Below are 22,778 nucleotides of genomic sequence, written 5' to 3'. Positions count from 1 at the left end.
AAAGTATGGTTGGGAGTTCAAGACTACCAACACAAACCCCAATACCTACCTACTATTATTTTATTCAAAGGGAAAAAAAAACGGAAAAAGAAGATCTGTAGCGGTGGTCGGAGGCGGACAGAGCTGCGACGGTGGTCGGGGCGGAAGAAGAGCGAGAGTAAACGTAGAAGGTGACCAAAACCACCGGCTCAAAGCTCCATTAGAGCTCCGGCCGTGAAAGCCGAAGTTACACCCTCAATATATAAATTGTGATAAGTCCACGTTGCAAGGTGGACTTGGGTTTATGGTATAACTATTGTTAACCAAATATAATAGATTAAAAAAATCATTAGTTAACACCCTAAATGACATCACATAAAAAGTCCAAATTGTTTAAAATTCACTACAAAAAAAAAAAAAAAAGAAAGTTATGACTATTACCTACACATATTCACAGAACTCAAGTACATATTTGTAGCTTAGGCTGCCAAATACAGGGGCTTTAACTATGACATTCAGAACGGTATTTATCATGTAGTGATAATCAGCAAGCTTAACCATCCTCATGCTGGGAGATTGCGGAAGAGAGAAGCTCAAATGCAGATTCTAGCTACAGAAAACATATAGACAAGGTGTGATTACAGTAAAGGTAGAATTCAGAGAAGGTGTGGTTATAGCAAAAGTAGAACTACCTGTCCTAGGATTAGTGACTTAATCCACTCGCAATGCTGAGGGGATCAAGAAACTTGACTTGGGTGCGCCAGAACCAAAGGTACCCTGCAATTAAAAAGAAATTATTTTTCATTAACCAAATAGATACAAAACATCCATAATAGGTAGTGCATAGGATTGATTACCTAGAATGGTGTAGTCAGAAAGTCAAAGACTAAATGGAGTATAATGTTCTGTTATTTTAGAATGGAGTAAAGATGTACAAGAAACATTCTCACAGCCAACTACTCTTGCCCAATAATGAACCATATATCATATAGTTTATTGTCAAGGATTTAGTACAAAAATGAAGTAACTGTAACCAAAGACACACATGACATGGGTGCAAAATATTAAAAAGAGGTGACAGAATAAAAATTGTATTCTGAAATGAGGACACAAAATATTAGATAAAGATAGGAATGTGCAAGAAACTTGACTGGAAAGTTCATTACTAGAGTACTTACTGTGAACCAACTTGACTATGTTTCTTAGCCTTATTCTTGGATTTCCGTTTCCGTTTCTTTTCCCCCGTTGGCTGCACAAATACAATCAAATTGGGCTGCACTGATGTGGGCACACCTGTTGGAGGGATTGCAATCAATCTACAAGATCCTTCTATAAGTTCTGAATGTTCAAGTCCTGGTTTCTTGAATTCATGGTGAGGAACTTCTGTAACTTGAGTAGTTGTATGTTGGACAATGCTTGATTGCTGACTAGCAGTGTTATTTTCCATTAAAACCCCCTTTCCAGTTACTCCAGTAAGCATGTCTCCCGTGCTAATAGGGCTACAATCCTTGACTTTATTTATGCTAGCATAAAGCTTGTCCTTAGATTGGATTATCTCTGAGAGGATGGTTTTATGTTCAGACTCTGCAAAATAGAATAAATGAATTGACAACTACTTTATGAAGAGTGCACAAATAAGCAAAATGGATAGCAATTATTTTCATAGTGTAGGCGGTTTACTTACCCAACAATGAGACAATTACAGCACGAGCTGCTAATCGTTCAGCCTCCTTTTTGTTTCTTCCAGCCTCCCCAGTATAAGAACGACCATTGAAAACAACTGTACACTTGAAAGCTTGAACTGATGCATCTGGCTGGACAGTATGATAAGTTGGATTTTCTACATTTATCTTCATCACAAGCTCATTTAAGATGGACTTGCAGAACATTTTATCCTGTAGAAGTGCCATAAAGGAAAAATCAGCTTTCAGACAGCAGAAAGACGGTGGCTAAATTTAAATTAGCTTTCAGACAACAGCCAATAGGCACTACAAGGAGAATGTGGAAGTGTATGCACAGTGAAAAACGACATTACTTTATGCCATTGTTACAAATATAACATATTAACATATATGAAAAACGTCAACTTGGACTTTGTATTCGTTGGCAAATGGATAGCAATTATCAGGCCACTTAATTTCTAGGTGCTTTACTAGAATTCACGAAAGTCTAAAATTGACCTGAGTAACTTAAACAGAATTCTGAAAGAGCACCACTATAATCACATCACAAGTTCTGGAAAGTTTCTTTCATATTGTATGGTTTATACATCTTATCATATTCATTTCATTGAGAGCATTACAAGAATACCTAATTGATGAGCAATCATTTTATTTCATTAAGCATTGGTACCCTACTATTCTATTTAACTTTAACTTTAATCTTATACATATTGCGCATGCAACCCTAGACTCTTCCATAACTTTCAAGTCACAATAGAACTCTACAGAGTCTGCAAGCCAATTCCATTCAAACAGAGCATATCCAAAAAATATTGTACTAAAATTCATCTTCCATCTTGATTTTAGCAGTTAGATGCATATGCCCTAGAAGCCAATTTTGAATATAATTTTAGGCATTTTCTTATTATAGAAATGATATGATTTATGACATTTGATTTTGGATATGCTCTTGAGTCAATATTGCATGCATTGGTTTTGGACTATTTTAGAATTTTAGTAAGTGGCGTAACAATTCAAATCAGATCAGAATCATTGCTTGAAAAATGAAAATATCTAATCTTATTGATAAGAGATTGCATGTTACTCAAATATCTGTAATCTACTTGTATCAATCAAGCTAATTGTATGATGAGGAATAGCAATGCAAACAGAATCTTGAACACCTATGCTGCTATGCATATTCCATTCATGATCAAGCAAAGACAATACTCATAACATATGGGATGGGAGTTCTACTTTTCCATTATGAAGCATTTCTCCTTCTTAAGAAATAAGGACCAACTCACTCTGTTAATATTGGTTTAAGTGGATGGAAATTAACTCTAATTTAGTAAGAACATTAATGTCCAAATCTATTATGTAAAACTCATGGAGTAAAGAAGTAGATTGTGGGATGGAAATTTTGATGTTCCCTTACAAAGCAGTTCTCCTATATAAGAACCAACTCACTATACTACTATTGGTTATCTTAAGGGGATCAAACTGAAACTCTGATTCAGTAAGAGCTTTAAACACATAAATCTATCATGTCAGATGGATACAAGAAAGAAGTTGGTAGCACTAGATAATGAGCTCTTAAGTCTTAACCGATAAAGGTTGAAGAAAATTAATGTTAATGATTACAGCTATAAGCTGTGTCCATTAGAGGGTAGGTGTTCATTTGTATTCCAGTGTTATATAACAGCAAAAGGAAAAAATAAATCTAGGAAATTCAGATGCTATCACACACCACTAACTACCTGCTCTGCTATTAGTGCTATACTAGGGGAACCAACAATCAAATTTAAAGTATAATTGGATATTAGAAATGACCTATAAATGGCAGGCCTCAAGAATAATTTTGAGTTGAAATTGACTCACCTACTTGGACTGATTGAGGCTAAAATAAAGCCAAGCATCCAGAGTAAATATCTAAGACTAACAACAAACCTCATGAATATTATTAAGTAGTTGTAGTTCCTCTTTCTTTGTTATTGGTGGCATGCTCTCCATTGCATGTCTCGCAGCATCCTGTTCTGCAGCCTTCCGGTGTGCAAATGTGTTAGGAGAAGTATACTTCTCTCCGCCTATTGAGACTGTACCTCTAAATTGTGGCGCATGTGGATAACCTTCATTGACAATTGCATAGTCTGGGAGTAGTAAGCGTGCTTTTTGTGCATATTGTTGAAGGAGGCTCTTATAATTAACAGGAACATATTGAGTGGCATCTATTCATGGCAAAGCAAAGGCCAAACACAGAATCAAGAACATTATATTAAAAAAAGTACCAATTAAGACTCAGTTATGCCATCTATGCATCAGCTCATAAACTAATAATAATGCTAAAGCATGGTCATCTTGAGAACCACTAACAAAATTGATGAATTAAAAACTACTCTGTACATATGAGAACCACAAATCTTAATAAGCATGCTAAACAAATTTATTTATTTATTTATAAGCTTGATTCATGGGTTATTCACAGGCAGCTAGCCAAAAACGGAGATCTTAACTAAAAAGTCTACAACAACACTGTAACAGCACAAATATCTCATGTTATTCAGTAGCTAGAAAAAAAAAAAAAAAACAAAACAAAACAAAAAAAACAAAAACAAAAACCTAAAAATCCTAATCTACAATCTGCAATGTTTATGCAAAAACATGAATCTAGACTTAAATTGGAGTTCAAAATCAGGCATTTGACCACAAATGAACAAGAAAAATAGAACTACAATCGAAAGATCTTATTTCTAAAAAGAAAATACACTATGGCGCTTACTTTGAAGTCTGCCATCGCCGACGGCAGAACTTTGATTCACCGGAATGTTCGTAGCCAAGCTTCCACTCGTCGCAGGTGTAGCGACGGCTGGCAGCGGCGGTCCTGGAGGCGGAGGGGTCAGCTGCAGTTCAGCCATAGCTAGCTCCGCTCAGAAGCAATTTTTGGAGAAATAGCAGTTTTGGATTCTGTAGATTTCTTTTCTATAGGTCTTTAGTGTAGGTACACCTTTATCTGACATTTGTCAATACGATTACTCCCTTGTCCTTTCCTCTTTAATTCAAAATTTTACTAATCCGTATTAAACAAAAGAAAAATCAAATTAAAAATAATAAAAATATATATGAAAAAATTAATTTAATTAATGAATAATGTATATGTCCCCTCTGTTTTCTTTGAGGAAGATGATTCACCTTGATCTGATTTTGAAAATGGAAAAAGAAATGAAAAATGTAAATGATGAAAAAGGAAAAAAGATTTTTTTTAAAAAAAAAAAAGGAAAAGAAAAAGAGAAAACGAAATGGAAAAGGATGAGAACTGAATATTGTATTGATTCAATTGAACAATTACAATGATGAGGAATAGGAGATATATATACTAGGGGAGTCTCAGGTAGAGTAGGATAGCTAGTCCTAACGTGACTCAAACTCAGAGAGTCCTAATAAAAAGAAAGGAGAAAAAGGAGAAAAAGTGGAAAAAGAGAAATGAGGAAAAAGTGAAAAAAGAGAAAATGTGAAAGGAAGTTGGTATTGTTGGTTCTTTGTTTTGGAGGTGATGATGGCTTGGTTTTATGTAAAGTTTAGTCACAATAACGCAGATGTCAGTAGTAAAAGAGACACCTTAGTTCGGACTGAACGGTGGTCGAGCATGATTTTTCATATCTATTGACCTAGTCAGGCTTGCTGGTGGCCTAGGGGTGTAAATGAGTCGAGCCGCTCGCGAGCCATATATATATATATAAGGCTAGGCTCGTTGCTAAAGGGTTTACTCAAAAAGAAATAATCGACTACACGGAAACCTTTTCTCTTGTATCAAAGAAAGATTCACTTCGCATAATCTTGTCTTTGGTTGCACATTTCAATCTTGAATTGCAACAAATGGATGTGAAAACAACATTACTTAATGGCGAACTAGAATAGGTGGTTTATATGAAACAACCTAAAGGTAAGCATTTGGTTTGCAACCTCAAAAAGTCCATTTATGGTTTAAAATAAGCTTCCTGCCAATGGTATATCAAGTTTGACGAGGTCATTCCATCATATAGATTTGTTGAAGTCTCTTAGATCATTGCATATACCAGAAGATAAGTGGGAGTAAAATTTGTTTTCTTGTTTTATATGTGGATGATGTTCTGCTTGCAACAAATGATAAGGGGATGTATCACGAGGTTAAACAATTCTTTTCTAAGAACTTTGATATGAAAGATATGGGCGAGGCATCTTATGTCATTGGCATAAAGATCCATATGGATAGATCCTGAGGCATTCTCCGGCTATCACATGAAACCTATATCAACAAAGTCTTAGAAAGATTTCAGATGAAAGATTGTTCACCGAGTCCAGCTTCTATAGTGAGAGGTGATAAATTCAGTTTGGACCAGTGATCAACGCCAAAGATAGTCTTTAAGAGGGTAAAATTTAGGACTTAAATTGTGTTGTTTTAGACCCATTCATGATCAACTGATGTTGGAAAAACTTGAATTGGATGTGTTTATTCTCGCAAAACTCCACTATTTGTTGTGTTTCGAAGCCATTCCCGCAAGGCAAAACAGGACCCGAGGCAAAAGGGGGAAGTAACGAGGAAGCGAAGCTACCGAAGGAGGCTCTACGCAGCTCCCACGCGTGGAACACACGTGGAACCATTCCAGTATGGGTCCACGCGAGTGCTCCACGCGTGGAGCGCTTCATTAAGGGCATTTTCGGGAAATTGGCTCCATGGCGGATTATTTAAAGCATGATCCAAATTTTGATAGTGAGTTAGTTTTAGTTTTCATATTTATTTTCTCTCTCTTCATCCCTTGAAACTCTCTCTTCTCCATTAGTTTTTAGGGTAGAATGTAGATCAAGTTTTTGTTTTTTGGATCTCAAGGTGAAGTGTAATTGACTCTTCTTAAATTGGTAATCTCTTTCTTTTGTTTTAAGTGGTCACAACTATGATACATAATTTACAAGGGGTCACAAAATAGAGAATACGTGGGGATATTCTTCATCGTCAAACTTGATTTTTCACATTGATCTTACATTCTTACCCCTGCACCACCCCGTTATTGCATTCGGGAAATACATTTTTCACATCCCGACACATAGGAAAATTATGCAAGGGTGAGGATTCTCTGTCTTCACAAAATTTCACTAGAGCTTCTTTGCGGAGGATTCTCGTTCTCAATATTAATTATATTACATATAATCAAAAGTTAAAACACGCACTCTCTCTGTCCCATTTTACTTGCCATATTTACTATTCATTGGTCATACCAACTCTTTTTCATTGCTTATTTTCTTTAGTAATTTTTTTATTATTTTTAAATTTAATTTTTTGTGTTTAATAGTATTTTTATATATTAATGCTAAATTTAATATTATGAAAAATTGTATTAAAAATAACTTCAATCAAGCCTCGTTAAACGAACCAGACAACCAAAATGAGACGAAGGTAGTAATAAATTTAAATATAAGGAGAAAGAATTAGAGCCCCGCACTATGCACTTGCGTGTGTGTATAAGTGAATTCAAATGAGAACAACCACTCCTGTAAAGAGTGAAGACTAATCTGATCTTAACCAATCATTACGATTCATTATATTAATGGTTGAGGGTAAAAAATAAATAAACAAAACATGGAGTCAATTTATATTTATTAAAGTTTGCAATAAATATATAATTGAATCCTTGCCAAAGGCCTTGTGGTCAAGCGACATAGCTGTGGCCCTCCCAAGTGAGAGGTCACAGGTTTGATTTCCAGTGGGGGCATTGGCTTATTGTGTCAATACTACATTGTAACAGAGTCAATAATTTTTTTTTAAAAAATTAAATCCTCTCTTTTTCCCTTATTTTTCAGCAACTCTATCTATTCAAATTGATAGATCATATCAATCTCTCACTTTTTACTTAGGAACATATTAGCACCTGCATCTCGTTGTGCCAATACTACATTGTAACAGAGTCAATAGTTTAAAAAAAAAATTAAATCCTCTCTTTTTCCCTTATTTTTCAACAACTCTATCTATTCAAATTGATAGATCATATCAATCTCTCACTTTATACCTAGGAACATATTAGCACCTGCATCATCCTTATGTGTGTATATTTACCATCCATGTCCATGAATCCAATAAGGATTACAAAATAATCTCCATTCCATCTATTCCAAACTTGTCCCTGAACTCAATGGGGATTACTAAATAATCACCAACACATCCCCATTCCTTCCTTATTGAGAGTGGAGAAACGAGTTTCTCATTAAATATAATGATAATGATCTGTCCTAAAGATAATTCAGTTTTTTTTTTATTAAAACAATCAAATTTTTATTTTTAGTTTCATAACTATTTTGATATTCTTGTCATTAATATTTTACTTTTAATGTAGTTATAATTAATTTAACTACTTAATTTGCATCATCACATTTGTTAGTTTTGCATTCTCTCAAGTCTTACCTCTCTCATGTTGTTGTTGTACACTTTGTACTTTGTGTGTGTGAGAAATATACCCTAGACAACTTACTGTATAAATATGCTTGATTTGGACACCATACACCATGATGATTGGATCTTCAGCAGATTTGACTCGGTAAGCGGGTTAACCCATCTTGAGAAAGGTGGTGATTTCGTCATTTAGGATAACAATTACGTGGCATGCCCTAAGATCGGTCCCGACCTAAAAGCACAAACTGGACGCTCCAAACAAGAACATTGTTCCTAGAGGCCAAGCACTATAAGACGACATCCAACCCGACCACAAAGAAATTAGGAACGCCAGGAGCTGTTGCACACATGGAGGTCGCAACAATGCCTCCGACCCTCCCCTTGCACGTGTCACATGTTGTGCACATACAGACACCCTGGCATGTGTTCCCTTCGCGTTCCTATAAATAGCGCATTTAATGCCTTGAAGAGAGACTTTGGTGATTTTCACCTAACCTTAGGAAACAACGAATATCTCCAACCCAAGTTGATATCAATACCTTTCATTCTGCACACAAAATTAAATGTTTTTTTAATTAAATCTAGAATTATATTATACTTAAAAGAAACAAAAAGTATAGTGGATTCAGGATTGCACATCCATAATAATAGTTTTTCTTTAAAAAAATCTAGAAAAAAAAAAGAGAAATGAAAAAAAGGAGAGAAACTAAAAAAACAATAAAAAGAAATATTTTTTAAAAAAGAAAGCAATAAGGTTCCAAGAGAAAGAAAAGAGAACATCACATAGACTTAAATAGATCATAATTTTATTCTTTTCATTTTAAATCTGATATAGTGATATAGCATCAATTCTTTTAGATACTCCGTATTTGCTAATCATTTTTCTAATTTTTAGTCATGGAAAAACCCTCTTAATTTTTAAAATTTGATTTTTTTTTTCAAATCATCATAGCCCTAAGACTAACGGCTCTTTTTTCTGAATGTATTTAAATCAAACCCCCATTCAAATGTGCAATTCAAACCTCTCTCATTCTCTTTGCTCTGCTCTCTCTCTCTCTCGCTCTCTCTCATAAAACCATTGTTTCGGCTAACCTGAAGAATGTGGTGGCCGCTTATTGTTCACCATCCGACTCCCTTCGGTTTTGATCATTTCAGAGCTTTCGAGATAAAATTGCCTAGAGGCCAGGCTCTCTTCTCCTCCAGGATTATCAAGATCGTCTGTGGTCAGAGCTACGAGGAAGAAAATATCGGTTAATGCTTTAAATCTTTAATGTGTTTTTGTTTTGCAAACTCGAATCCAAGTTTTTCTTCTTAGGAAATTACGATAGTTTGATTATAAATAAATAAATATTTTGTAGTTTCAATGGAGTTGAGTTTGAATTTTGAAAATCAATCTCTTTTGTAGATGAAAGTCGAAATTTTCCTTGGTTTTCATTGGTTTTCACAATCCCAAAACAGATTTTAGTATTTTTTTCCCCTGTATTTGCAAGATTATATAACAGTGATATATTTATTACAATAATTAATTAATCACTGAATGCGATCATCTTAATGTATCTTGAATGAACAGGGGTTCCCATTCTTGTGTTTGTTAGTTTTTTTTTTTTTTTAATAATATTAAGTTCCTTGGTTTTCATTCGTTTTCACAATCCTTGGTTTTCATTCTGTTCAAGGGTTTTAGGAGAATACCTTGACTGGCAGCTCTATGTCTCACAAGGTTTTGAGGAGAGTACATCATCCTATATATATGACTTTAGAGGACATTCTGTATGGTAACCTCAAAACCCTAGTTTCCAACTTTCCTAATATATAGGATACCATATGGATGAATATACCTTATAACACTCCCCCTCAAGTTGGAGCAAAGATATTAATCATGCCCAACTTGTTACACAGATAACTAACTCGTGTCCCAGTTAGGGCCTTCGTGAATAGATCCCCGAGTTGTTCTCCAGTCTTTACAAATCCAGTGGAAATTAACCCTTGTGGCCTTGTTGTATCTTCTCACGAACAAAATGACAGTCAATCTCTATATGCTTCATTCGTTCATGAAACACTGGGTTTGATGCAATATGCAGAGCAGCTTGGTTATCACACCATACTTTTGTAGGGATTGGAGCTTTAAAACCAGCCTCACTCAGAAGGTTGGTTATCCACATCACTTCACATGTTGATTGTGCCATTGCCCTATATTCAAACTCTGCACTCGAATGAGAAACCACATTTTGTTTCTTACTTTTCCACGAAACCAAATTACCTCCAAAGAAAACACAATATCCAGTTGTTGATCTACGATCCTCTTTGGATCCTGCCCAATCAGCATCAGTAAAACACTCGATCTTAGTGTGCCCATGATTTTTATACAAAATTCCATGTCCTGGAGCTCCCTTCAAATAACTCAAGATGTGTTCTACAGCTGCCCAATGCTCAACAGTTGGAGATGCCATATATTGGCTCAAAACACTCACTGGATATGCAATATCTAGACGAGTTATTGTCAAGTAGTTCAACTTCCCAACTAATCTCCTATACCTCTCAGGATCTTCAAACAACTCCCCCTCCTTTGACAATTGCATGTTTGGTATCATAGGAGTATTGCATGGTTTAGACCCTAGTTTCCCTGTTTCAGACAGTAAGTCAAGTACATATTTTCGTTGAGACAGTAATATACCTGTTTTATTCCTCATGACTTCAATACCCAGGAAGTACTTTAGTGGTCCCAAATCCTTTGTCTGAAATTGACTATGAAGGAATGACTTAAGAGATGAAATTCCTTCGGTGTCACTCCCTGTAATGACAATGTCATCCACATAGACCACTAACCAGATTATGCCTGTTTTGGACCACTTGTAGAACATTGAGTGATCCGATTTACTTTTCATCATCCCAAAGCTCTCCACTGCTTGTCTAAACTTTCCAAACCATGCTCGCGGGCTTTGTTTCAGTCCATACAATGATCTTCGAAGTCGGCATACTTTCCCAGACTCCCCCTGAGCAACAAACCCAGGAGGTTGCTCCATGTACACTTCTTCATGAAGATCCCCATGCAAAAAGGCATTCTTGATATCAAGCTGATGCAGTGGCCAATCTTTAATGGCTGCCATTGAAATGACTAACCTGACAGAAGTAAGCTTAGCCACAGGAGAAAAAGTGTCAGAATAATCAACCCCATAGGTTTGGGCATATCCTTTAGCCACAAGACGGGCTTTCAATCTAGCAATAGACCCATCAGAGTTTACCTTGACAGCAAACACCCACTTACAACCAATAGGCCTCTTACCTGCAGGCATGGAAACCAACTCCCAAGTATCATTGTGATCCAAAGCATTCATCTCCTCAATCATAGCAGTCCGCCACCCAGGATGAGACAAGGCTACCTTAACAGTTTTAGGAATGGACACGGAATCAAGGGAAGCAACAAAAGAACAGGAGACAGAGGACAGCTGAGCATATGATGCAAAAGAGGATATAGGATAAGTGCAACTGCGTTTACCTTTTCGAACAGCAATAGGAAGGGTATCATTCAACACTGGATCAACTGACTTAGAGGTGGTTTCAGGGATCGGAGTAGGTACCGAGGTAGGAAGAGGAGCTTGAGGCAAAGCAGGAACGTGAGTAGCAGGCCGAGGGCGACGAGAATAGACTTGTAAAACTGGAGGAGTAGGAACTGGCATAGGGACAGATGTCGTGACTGTATACATCAAGATGTCATCCCCCTCATCCTCCCCCTGACCAATGGCATCCGGAGAATAAGGAAAGAAAGGAACATCCTCGTGAAAAGTGACATCAATAGAAACAAGGTACCTACCAAGCTCTGGAGAGTAACACATGTACCCCTTTTGCACACGAGAATAACCAAGAAACACACACTTTAGAGACTTTGGATCAAGCTTGGTGAGGTTAGGACGGACATCTCGAACAAAACATACACAACCAAATATACGGGGGTCAATATGAAACAAAGGTTGTGATGGACACAGAATATGGTACGGAGTTTTCCCATCCAAAACCACAGAGGGCATGCGATTGATTAAGAAACAGGCAGTGGAAACGACATCAGCCCAAAACTGCTTAGGAACCCCCCTTTGAAACAATAAGGCCCTTGCAGTTTCAAGCAAATGCCGATTCTTGCGCTCAGCTACCCCATTTTGGGAAGGTGTGTCAACACAAGAAGATTGATGCAACATACCCATGCCATACATATAAGAGGAAAAGGGGTACGAGAAATACTCTTTAGCATTGTCACTGCGTAATATTTTGACATGAACACCAAATTGAGTTTTAATTTCAGCACAGAATCCACGAAACACATCAAACAGTTCAGAACGAGACTTCATTAAATATAACCATGTCATTCGAGAGAAATCATCAACAAAGGTAACAAAATACTTATAGCCAAGTTTAGAAGTCACAGAACACGGACCCCAAACATCTGAATGTACTAACTCAAACAAAGTAGACACACGTTTGCTAACTCTAGGACTCAAATGCACACGACGGTGCTTAGAAAACTCACACGACTCACAATGTAAAAACGGTAAACTATTAAACTGTGGACACAATTTCTTCAACAACGGGAAGGAAGGATACCCCAAACGACAATGAGCATCTACCGGAGTGACAACACCCGAACAAGCAACCAACTTTGACCTCTTGGTGTCAAGAATGTAGAGACCCCCAGACTCACGCCCCTCACCAATAACCCTCTTCGTCATAAGATCCTGAAACAGACAATGATCAGGGAAAAACATAACATAACAGTTTAAAGCACGGGTAAGCTGGCTGACCGAAATCAAATTGAACGAGAAATTAGGTAGGTGCAAGACAGACTGTAAGGGGAGTGTGGGGATTGGTGTAATGGAGCCAGACTCAAGTACATGGGAAGTGGACCCATCCGCTAAGGTGACAGGGGAACTATGTGGAGAGGAAGAAATGGAGGAAAATAAACTCGAATTACCTGTCATATGGTCTGTAGCACCCGAGTCTATAACCCATTTGGATGATGATGAGAGAAGACAAGAGGTCGGGTTACCTGAGTCAGCAATTGCAGTGACCGAAGAGGATGAATGCTTCAAAGAGTCTTGGTATTGAGAAAACTTGGCAAACTCATCAGCAGAGACCATGATAGTCTTGGAAGGTGCCTCAGGTGTAGATGCAACATTAGCAGAAGAATTCCTACGATCCTTTTGCAACTTCCGACAGTCCCTCCTTATATGCCCTGGTTTTTGACAATAGTGACACACAATGGTGGAAGTACGCCCCTGGGAATATCCATTGTTCCCACTGTGAGGATGACCGGAAGTGTGCCCTTGGGAATTGCCACCATTCCCATTGTGAGGATTACGACTAACAAGAGCACTATTAGGTGGGATGGGAACTTCGGGTATCTTGGACTGATCGGATCGAATCAAGCGAGGGAAGACATCAGCTAGGGTAGGGATTTCAGATGTACTAAGAATTGTGGACCTAGCTGTGTCAAACTCAGAAGGAAGACCTGCCAAAAAACTCATAACAGCCAATTGTTCACGTTGCTTTTGTTGCTCTTTAATGTCATCAGTGAATGGCATGAGTTTATTAAGGGCCTCATATGTTTTCTTAAATTCCATAAAGTAAGCAGTAAGAGACTCATATGTTTTCTTAAATTCCATAAAGTAAGCAGTAAGAGACAAATTTTGCTTCTCGGCACGGTAAAAAGACTTGCAAAGAGACAAATTTTGCTTCTCGGCACGGTAAAAAGACTTGCAAAGAGACAAATTTTGCTTCTCGGCACGGTAAAAAGACTTGCAAACATCATACATACGAGTGATATTCCCCTTCCCAGAGTACAAGTATTCCAAATAATCTATCAATTCTTTAACAGAAGAACAATGACTAACAAACCCAATAATACCCTAATCTATAGAATTACGAATTTGTAAGAGCAAACGTGCATCATCCTTCACCCAATTAGCATCCTCTTTGGTCTCAGTGAGGTGGTCTTTTCTATCCAAACTAGTGAGATAGAGCTTAATGACCAGAGACCACTCTATGTAATTAGAGTCATTAAGCTTACAGTCCGTGATTTTGGAATTCACATGAACAATATCAGTAACAACAATTGACTTATTCTCAGCCATACCCACAAAAAACGAAGCCAAAACAGATCAGAAACAGACCAAAAACAGTAACCGGAGGGCGTACGAGACAACCTGATTGAAGACCCGCAATAACCGAAGCAACACTGGTCAAACCAAGACCAGATCCGAGATCCCTGGAGCAAGGCGAGCTCGGAGAGCGTGACCGGAAAATTTTTCGGCGGCCGGAGGCGGCGCACGCGCCGGCGCGTGGCGGAGGAGGGCGGTAGTGCGGTGGCGCGTGAGCCTCACGCGCAGGGCAGATCGGCGCCGAACTTCACGGGGGAGGTCGCCGGTCGCCGGCGACTCGTCCTGGACGGGAGGTGACGACAATAGAGCGGAAAAAAAAAATTGGTTTATAACCTAGGCTGTGATACCATGTTCAAGGGTTTTAGGAGAATACCTTGACTGGCAGCTCTATGTCTCACAAGGTTTTGAGGAGAGTACACCATCCTATATATATGACTTTAGAGGACATTCTGTATGGTAACATCAAAACCCTAGTTTCCAACTTTCCTAATATATAGGATACCATATGGATGAATATACCTTATAACACATTCGTTTTCACAATCCCAAAACAGATTTTAGTATTTTTTTTCCCCTGTATTTGCAAGATTATATAACAGTGATATAATTATTACAATAATTAATTAATCACTGAATGCGATCATCTTAATGTATCTTGAATGAACAGGGGGATTCCTATTCTTGTTTTTGTTAGTTTTTTTTTTTAAAATAATAATGTTCGATTTTTATTTTTTATTGTTTTTTTTTTCAATCTGAAAAGATTAGGGATTTACAAGAATGCTTTAGATCAGTTTGGGATTTATAATGGATTACTGTCATTATTAAATGTATAAATGTTTTACTCCGCAGATGCCAAATCCACATGATTATCTTAAAGAAGAATTACAATGAATTTGGAATTTTCTTTACCGCTGAAGAAAAAGGCTTATAGCTTTACCTAGAAATATCTTTAGCCTTTTACTTCAGATTTAGTGACATACCTACCTAGTAACTTTATAGTTTATCTTCAAAACTCCTTCTGGTTTAAAATCAGATATTTGGTGTCTGGGTTGCATTTTCAAACTAATCTATGTCAAGCCATGATAATATGTGAAACTGAAGAGTTACATTTGATTCTTTCAGAATACAGATTAGAAACTTTTGGGGAGCTTATGGACAAATGTTTGAGATTCTGCTACGAAATACAGTTTTTGTGAATAAAAAGGTATTTTTCTTTTGATCCTTGCATCTTGAGGAACTGATAAATTGTTTGAGCTTGTTACATTGAGATTCCCTCTCTACAAATTCCATTTGCTAAGTGTTTGTTATCTTGAATTACTGTTCTTAATTGCAATTTGAATGTTGGATGCTCTGTGCCTGCATTCACACATCAATTGTCATAGGGTAAGGGTAAGCATACCTATATTTGTGTGTTTATAACTTTCATGGTTAAATGTATGTGGCATAAGTGTGTGCATACGTATGGATTAGTTGAGAAATTGATTGAATTATTTTCACTTACCTGCCAATTAATTGTCTTCCCAAATTGCATTTAGGGAAAATAATGCCAATGATGGGAGTGACTGACTGCACCTTAGCTATGATGCATAGATATACTCTCCATGCATGCTTTAATGCCAATCCCTTCAGCCAGTTGTGATGCATATGCCAGTAAATAAAATTGAAGAATTTTAGAGTTTTATTCTTTTCTATTTCGTCAAGTACTCCATTCTTGTGATAGAAGTTGAATGTTCTGAATAAGTTTTTTTGTTCTTCTGGTATATACTGTCAATAATTGAGCTTCAATATTTGTTAATGTTGTTATGTTAATATGATTTTTGGGTGTAACTAATGTTGTTTAAGTTTTGTTCTCCCTCAACTGCAAGAAAACAAGATGGTCTGACATGTATATGTGAAATCATGAGTATTATATCACCTCAGGCTCCTTACGATGATAATTTTCAAAGGTAACATTTTAATTTTCACAAGAAAAAATTCATGGAAAAAAAAAAAGAAATCATCAATGCAACGAACAGTGAGATAGCACAATACTCTTCCACCATATGAGAAAGTTTATTCTTCAACTGGAATTTTAATTGAGAATAATTGATATTGGAAGATTTGTTATGATTATTTAAACTTTCAGCTTGATAGGTTGTTTAGATCACTGCATATTGCCTGCATAGTTTGAGTTTATTTCAACTTCCTTCTTTGTGGGTTCTAATGCTTACAAATTCCGCAATGCATATAGCGAAGAACAATAAACGAGAGGAGCCAGAAAAATAGTTTTGAACGAAGTGGACAACTTCAAATATGATTCAGAATACAAAATTACTTACCCACCTAAGGACAATGATCTAACTTAAATAGGAGTTTGAGAGGATTTGGAAAATGAAAATATTTAATGCATTACAAGATTTACAACGGGAAATTAAAAGGAATTCTAGATATTGAGAAATATTAAAATTTGGTCTTCATGAGCTGCCAAGCCGCAAAACTCTTCATTATCTTGAATATGATTAGATTTTCTCATCTTGTGCTCCTTTAGCATTTATGTCACCTATATATAGAAATCAATATGCAGAACCAGAAATGCTATAATTTGGTAAGTCTTCTGCTATTGGGAAGACAAAAAGTATTACTAATGTTATTAGCTTATATGTTTTTGGGTGAGAAAATTTTTATTTTTAGTCACAACTATTGTGGCATTGTCATATTTAGTCATACTCTTTTAATTTTGTCTTATTACATCAATAACTTTCATTTGCTTAGCACGACTAATCCTCTATTTAAATTCCACCATTAATAAAGTGGAGTATTATGTAATTTCATCATTCAATTATAAGCGTTTACAAGAAATGGAGAAAAATCAAATGTTGAGAAAAATGCTTGAATGATGAAATTATATATTAGTCCTTTTTATTAAACGATTGAGTGAAAAACAAATGGAGAACTAATTGTGGTAAGCAAATAAAAGTCAAGAATGTAATTATGCAAAATTAAAAGAGTAGGACTAAATGTGGCAATGCCACAATAGTCAATGATTAAAATTATAACTTTCTTTTTTTAGGTCTAATATAATATTGGGCAGTTTTGTTATGCTGTTATTTATTATTAGTTGGTTTATATGGATTCTTAGACTGATATGTTGAACATGTAGTTCCAGCCATTTTGGTACAGTGGTGTAGGGATGGCCATTATCCATCCCAATGAGGAACCTCATTCCCCATCCCCATGGGAAAGAGAATGGGGATGGGGATCAGGGAACAGAGACGGGGACAAAGATTATGCCCTCCGCATATTCTCTACCTCGTGACCATCTATATACAACAGGGGAATACTTTCAAAAAGAAAAATGGATCACATGCAGAAAATTAAAAGCTGTATAACTCTTTCTATGTTGTATTGCTTGTGTTTCAATCACTTGCAGTTTGTATTAACGGAGAGGTTTAACTCAGTTTCATTTGGATCTATAGGCTCTGTGTGCTTCATTCTTATTGAGTTCACATCTACAACTAAAACCAAAAATATTAAACTAGGTCATATACCATACTTGAGGAAACGTAGGAAATAGAAATGAAATGTAGGAAAGTAGGAAATAGAAATGAAATGTAGGAAACTGTCAAATGCATGCACAGTAAAGTCTTATTTAGGAACCAACATGTTTGTTGTTTACATTCCCATGTTATTGAAACCCCCAATTACATATGTGCCCTGAACTTCAGAACTCCTTATGGTTTCAAATCAGATGTTTAGTCTCTATGTAGCATTTTCAAATTAATCTATGCCAAGCTATGATGATTTTTGAAACTGAAGAGTTATGTTTGGCCTTTTCAGAATACAAATTAGTGAATTTTGGGGAGTTTATGAAATGTCTATGGACAAATGTTTGAGGTTCTGCTACAGATACAACTTTGGGAATGAAAATGTATTTTTCTTTTAATCCTTGCATCTTGAGGAACTGATAAATTGTTTGAGCTCTTTGCATTGGAATTCCTTTTCTACAAATTCCACTTGCTAAGTGTTATCTTAAATTACTGTTCTTAATTGCAGTTTGAATATTGGATGCTCTGTGCCTGTATTTGCAAATCAATTGTCATCGGGTAAGCATACCTATATTTGTGTGTTTATAACTTTCATAGTTAAATGTTTATATGTGACATAAGTGTGTGCATACATATGGATTAGTTGAGAAATTGATAGAATTATTTTCACTTACCTGCCAATAATTGTCTTCCCAAATTGGATTGAGAGAAAATACTGCCAATCCCTTTACTGATGGGAGTGACTGCACCTTAGCTATGATGCATAGATCTACTCTCTCCATGCATGCTTTAATGCCAATCCCTTCAGCCAGTTGCGATGCATATGCCAGTAAATAAAATTGAAGAATTTTAGAGTTTTATTCTTTTCTATTTTGTCAGCTACTCCATTCTTGTGATGGAAGCTGAATGATTTGAATAAGTTTTTTTGTTCTTCTGGTTTATACTGTCAAGATTTGAGATTTAAGGCTGCCCCATACCCAAAGCCGCTAAATATAAGCACCTCTAAGGATGGTTAATGTTGTTAAGTTTAATATGAGGTTTTTTTTTTTTTTGGGTGTAACCCAGGATTTGAGATCTAGGATGGTTAATGTTGCTAAGTTTAATATGTGAGGTTTTTTTTTTCGGTGTAACCCAAGGTTTGAGATTTAAGACTGCTCCATACCCAAAGCCACTGAATCGTAGGCACCTCTAAGGATGGGACAATTAGCATAGAGATTTAAGGCTGCTCTATACTCAAAGCCAATGATTGATCTCTTGACGTTTGGTTTAAGAATGGATGAGTCCCTTCCACTCAACCACACCCTCTAGGTTAAGTTTAATATGAGGTTTATAATAGAAATTCATTAGCTTAAAGTTCAAATTAGGGAGACAATTTGGAGGCTTATTTAAATTTTATCAAGAAAGTAAAAATATATCTTTTGAGCAATAAAAAGTTGTTGAACTAATGGAAATACTATAAAAAACTCTTTGCTCTTTACTACTATAGTCTAAGGTTTCATAGTGTATGAAATTCTTAGCTTCCTTTCACTCTAAATATTGATGATTTTAGATAATTCTTAATGCTCTCTTGCTTTTGTTTAAGTTTTGTTTTCCCTCAACTGCAGGAAAACAAGATGGTCTGACATGTATCTGTGAAATCATGAGTATTACAACACCTCAGACTCCTTACGGTGATAATTTTCAAAGGTAATCTTTTAATTTTCGCAAGTAACAATTAATGGAAAAAAAAATCATCAATGCAACTAATAGTGAGATAGCACAATACTCTTCGACCATATAAGAAAGTTTATTCTAGTTTATTCTTCAACTGGAATTTTAATTGAGAATAATTGATATTGTAAGATTTGTTATGATTATTTCAACTTTCATCTTGAAAGATTGTTTACCCACCTAAGGACAATGATCTAACATAACAAGGAGTTTGAGAGGATTTGAAAAGTGAAAATATTTAATGCATTACAACGGGAAGTTAAAAGGAATTCTAGATATTGAGAAATATTAAAATTTGGTCTTCATGAGCCGCCAAGCCACAAAACTCTTTGTTATGGTGAATATGAGTAGATTTTCTCATCTTATATTTGTGTGTTTATAACTTTCATAGTTAAATGTATGTGGCATAAGTGTGTGCATACGTAAGGATTAGTTGAGAAATTGATTGAATTATTTTCACTTACCTGCCAATTAATTGTCTTCACAAGGGAATAATTTCAAAAAGAAAAATGGATCACATGCAGAAAATTAAAAGCTGTATGACTCTTTCTATGGGGGATTGCTTGTGTTTCAATCACTTGCAGTATGTATTAACGGAGAGGTTTAACTTAGTTTCGTTTGGATCTATAGGCTCTGTGTGCTTCATTCTTTTTGAGTTCACAACTACAACTAAAACCTAAAATATGAAACTAGGTTATATACCATACTTGAGGAAACGTAGGAAATAATAGAAATGAAATGTAGGAAACTTTCACATACTTGTACAGTAAAGTCTTATTTAGGAACCAACATGTTTGTTGTTTATACATTCCCGTGTTATTCAAATTAATCTATGCCAAGCTATGATGATTTTTGAAACTGAAAAGTTATGTTTGGCCTTTTCAGAATACAAATTAGAGAATTTTGGGGAGTTTATGAAATGTCTATGGACAAATGTTTGAGGTTCTGCTACAAAATACAGCTTTGGGATGCTCTATGCCTGCATTTGCTAAGTGTTATCTTAAATTAATGTTCTTAATTGCAATTCGAATATTGGATGCTCTATGCCTGCATTTGCAAATCAATTGTCATAGGGTAAGCATACCTATATTTGTGTGTTTATCACTTTCATAGTTAAATGCTTATATATGACATAAGTGTGTGCATACATATGGATTAGTTAAGAAATTGATTGAATTATGTTTACTTACTTGTCAATAATTGTCTTCCCAAATTGCATTTAGAGAAAATACTGCCAATAATCCCTTTACTAATGGGAGTGACTGCACCTTAGCTATGATGCATAGATCTACTCTCTCCATGCATGCTTTAATGCCAATCCCTTCAGCCAATTGTGATGCATATGCTAGTAAATAAAATTGAAGAATTTTAGAGTTTTATTCTTTTCTATTTTGTCAGTTACTCCATTCTTGTGAATTGTGATGGAAGCTGAATGCTTTGAATAAGTTTTTTTGTTGTTTCTGGTATATATTGTCAATAGTTAAGCTTCAATATTTGTTAATGTTGTTAAGTTTAATAGGATTTTTGAGTGTAACTCAAGATTTGAGATTTAAGGCTGCCCCATATCCAAAACCGCTAAATATAGGCACCTCTAAGGATGGTTAATGTTGTTAAGTTTAATATGAGGGTTTTTTTTTGGTGTAAGCTAGGATTTGAGATCTAAGGATGGTTAATGTTGTTAAGTTTAATATGAGAGGTTTTTATTGGTGTAACCCAAGGTTTGAGATTTAAAGCTGCCTCATACCCAAAGCCACTAAATTATAGGCTCTAAGGATGAACAATTGGTCTAGAGATTTAAGGCTGCTCTTATTCAAAGTCAATGATCGATCTCTTGACGTTTGGTTTAAGGATGGATGAGTCCCCTCCACTCAACCACACCCTCTAGGTTAAGTTTAATATGAGGTTTATAAAAGAGATTCATTAGCTTAATGTTCAAATTAAGGAGATAATTTGGAGGCTTATTCAAAATTTATCAAGAAAGTAAAAAATATATCTTTTGAGTAATAAAAAGTTGTTGAACTAATGGAAATACTATAAAAAGCTCACTGCTCTTTACTACTATAGTCTAAGGTTTCATAGTGTATGAGATTCTTAGCTTCCTGTCATTCTAAATATTCATGATTTTAGATAATTCTTAATGCTCTCTTGCTTTTAATTAAGTTTGGTTTTCCCTCGACTGCAGGAAAACAAGATGGTCTTACATGTATCTATGAAATCATGAATATTATATCATCTCAGGCTCCTTATGGTGATAATTTTCAAAGGTAACCTTTTCATTTTCACAAGAAACAATTAATGGAAAAAAAGAAATCATCAATGCAACGAACAGTGAGATAGCACAATACTCTTCCACTATATGATAAAGTTTATTCTAAACTGGAATTTTAATTGAGAATAATTGATATTTGGAAGATTTGTTATGATTATTTCAACTCTCAGCGTGAAAGGTTGTTTAGATCACTACATATTGCCTGCACAGTTTGAGTTTATTTCAACTTCCTTCTTTGTGGGTTCTAATGCTTACAAATTCCGCAATGCATTGGGTTGAAAACTTAAATATGATTCAGAATACAAAATTACTTAAAAAGATTTTGAAAATGAATATATTTAATGCATTACAACGGGGAAGTTAAAAGGAATTCTACATATTGAGAAATATTAAAAAATTGGTCTTCATGAGTTGCCGAGCCGCAAAACTCTTTGTTATCTTGAATAGGATTAGATTTTCTCATCTTGTGCTCCATTAGCATGTCACCTATATATAGATTTTGTTGAGCCTAGCGATGATACTACTAGGTTGTAGCATTTACATTTGGGTCACTTTGGTGAATATAGTTTGTCTAATTACACAAAAGGAATTTGTTAAATGGAGTTCAACGTTGTAAGCTAGATTTCTATGAGTTTTGTCATTGGGAAACAATCCATGGTTTTTATATAGGGAAGCATAAAATTGAAGGAGTTTTAGATTGTGTACATTCTGATGTTTGGAAACCTACCAAGGAATCTTCGATGGGTGACTCATGGTATTATGTTATGTTTATTGGTGATTTTTCTAAGAAAGTTTGGGTGTATTTCTTGATGAAACAAAAATATGATGGTTTTTTTTTTTTTTATAAGTTGTGGAAGACTGATGTTAAGAACTAAACTAGCATAAAACTCAATTACTTGTTGAGGCTTAGCAATGGAACATAGACTAAGAAAGAATTTTAGAAAGTTTGCGCAGAACATAGAATTCATATGCACTATACAATGCATAAGACAACACAATGGAATTATGTTGCTGAGTGACTTAATAGGATCATTGTTGAGAGAGCAAGGTGTCTTAGCTTGAAATTTGAGCTTT

The 22,778-nt window shown here is 35.6% G+C and overlaps 1 protein-coding gene across 2 annotated transcripts; it reads right to left on the bottom strand.

Moving 5' to 3' along the window:
• Positions 1 to 289: 289 nt before the first annotated feature.
• On the bottom strand, positions 290 to 4,616 carry LOC116018899 (double-stranded RNA-binding protein 4-like). 2 transcript variants are annotated; one of them, XM_031258927.1, is made up of 6 exons: positions 4,420 to 4,616; positions 3,591 to 3,868; positions 1,664 to 1,874; positions 1,158 to 1,563; positions 672 to 756; positions 290 to 585 (listed from the first exon to the last, which is right to left on the bottom strand). In XM_031258927.1, exons 1-5 carry the CDS (start codon positions 4,553 to 4,555, stop codon positions 717 to 719), a joined length of 1,071 nt encoding a protein of 356 aa, XP_031114787.1. In that variant the 5' UTR covers positions 4,556 to 4,616; the 3' UTR covers positions 290 to 585; positions 672 to 716. The 2 variants fall into 2 exon arrangements, with proteins under 2 accessions (XP_031114787.1, XP_031114786.1); XM_031258926.1 differs by having other exon boundaries at positions 290 to 589; positions 4,420 to 4,615.
• Between the last annotated feature and the right edge of the window lie 18,162 nt (positions 4,617 to 22,778).

The sequence above is a fragment of the Ipomoea triloba genome, chromosome 5 (genome assembly GCF_003576645.1).
Source record: "Ipomoea triloba cultivar NCNSP0323 chromosome 5, ASM357664v1".
In the NCBI taxonomy this organism is placed as follows: Eukaryota; Viridiplantae; Streptophyta; class Magnoliopsida; order Solanales; family Convolvulaceae; genus Ipomoea; species Ipomoea triloba.
This window is presented reverse-complemented; position numbering and strand designations above follow the sequence as displayed.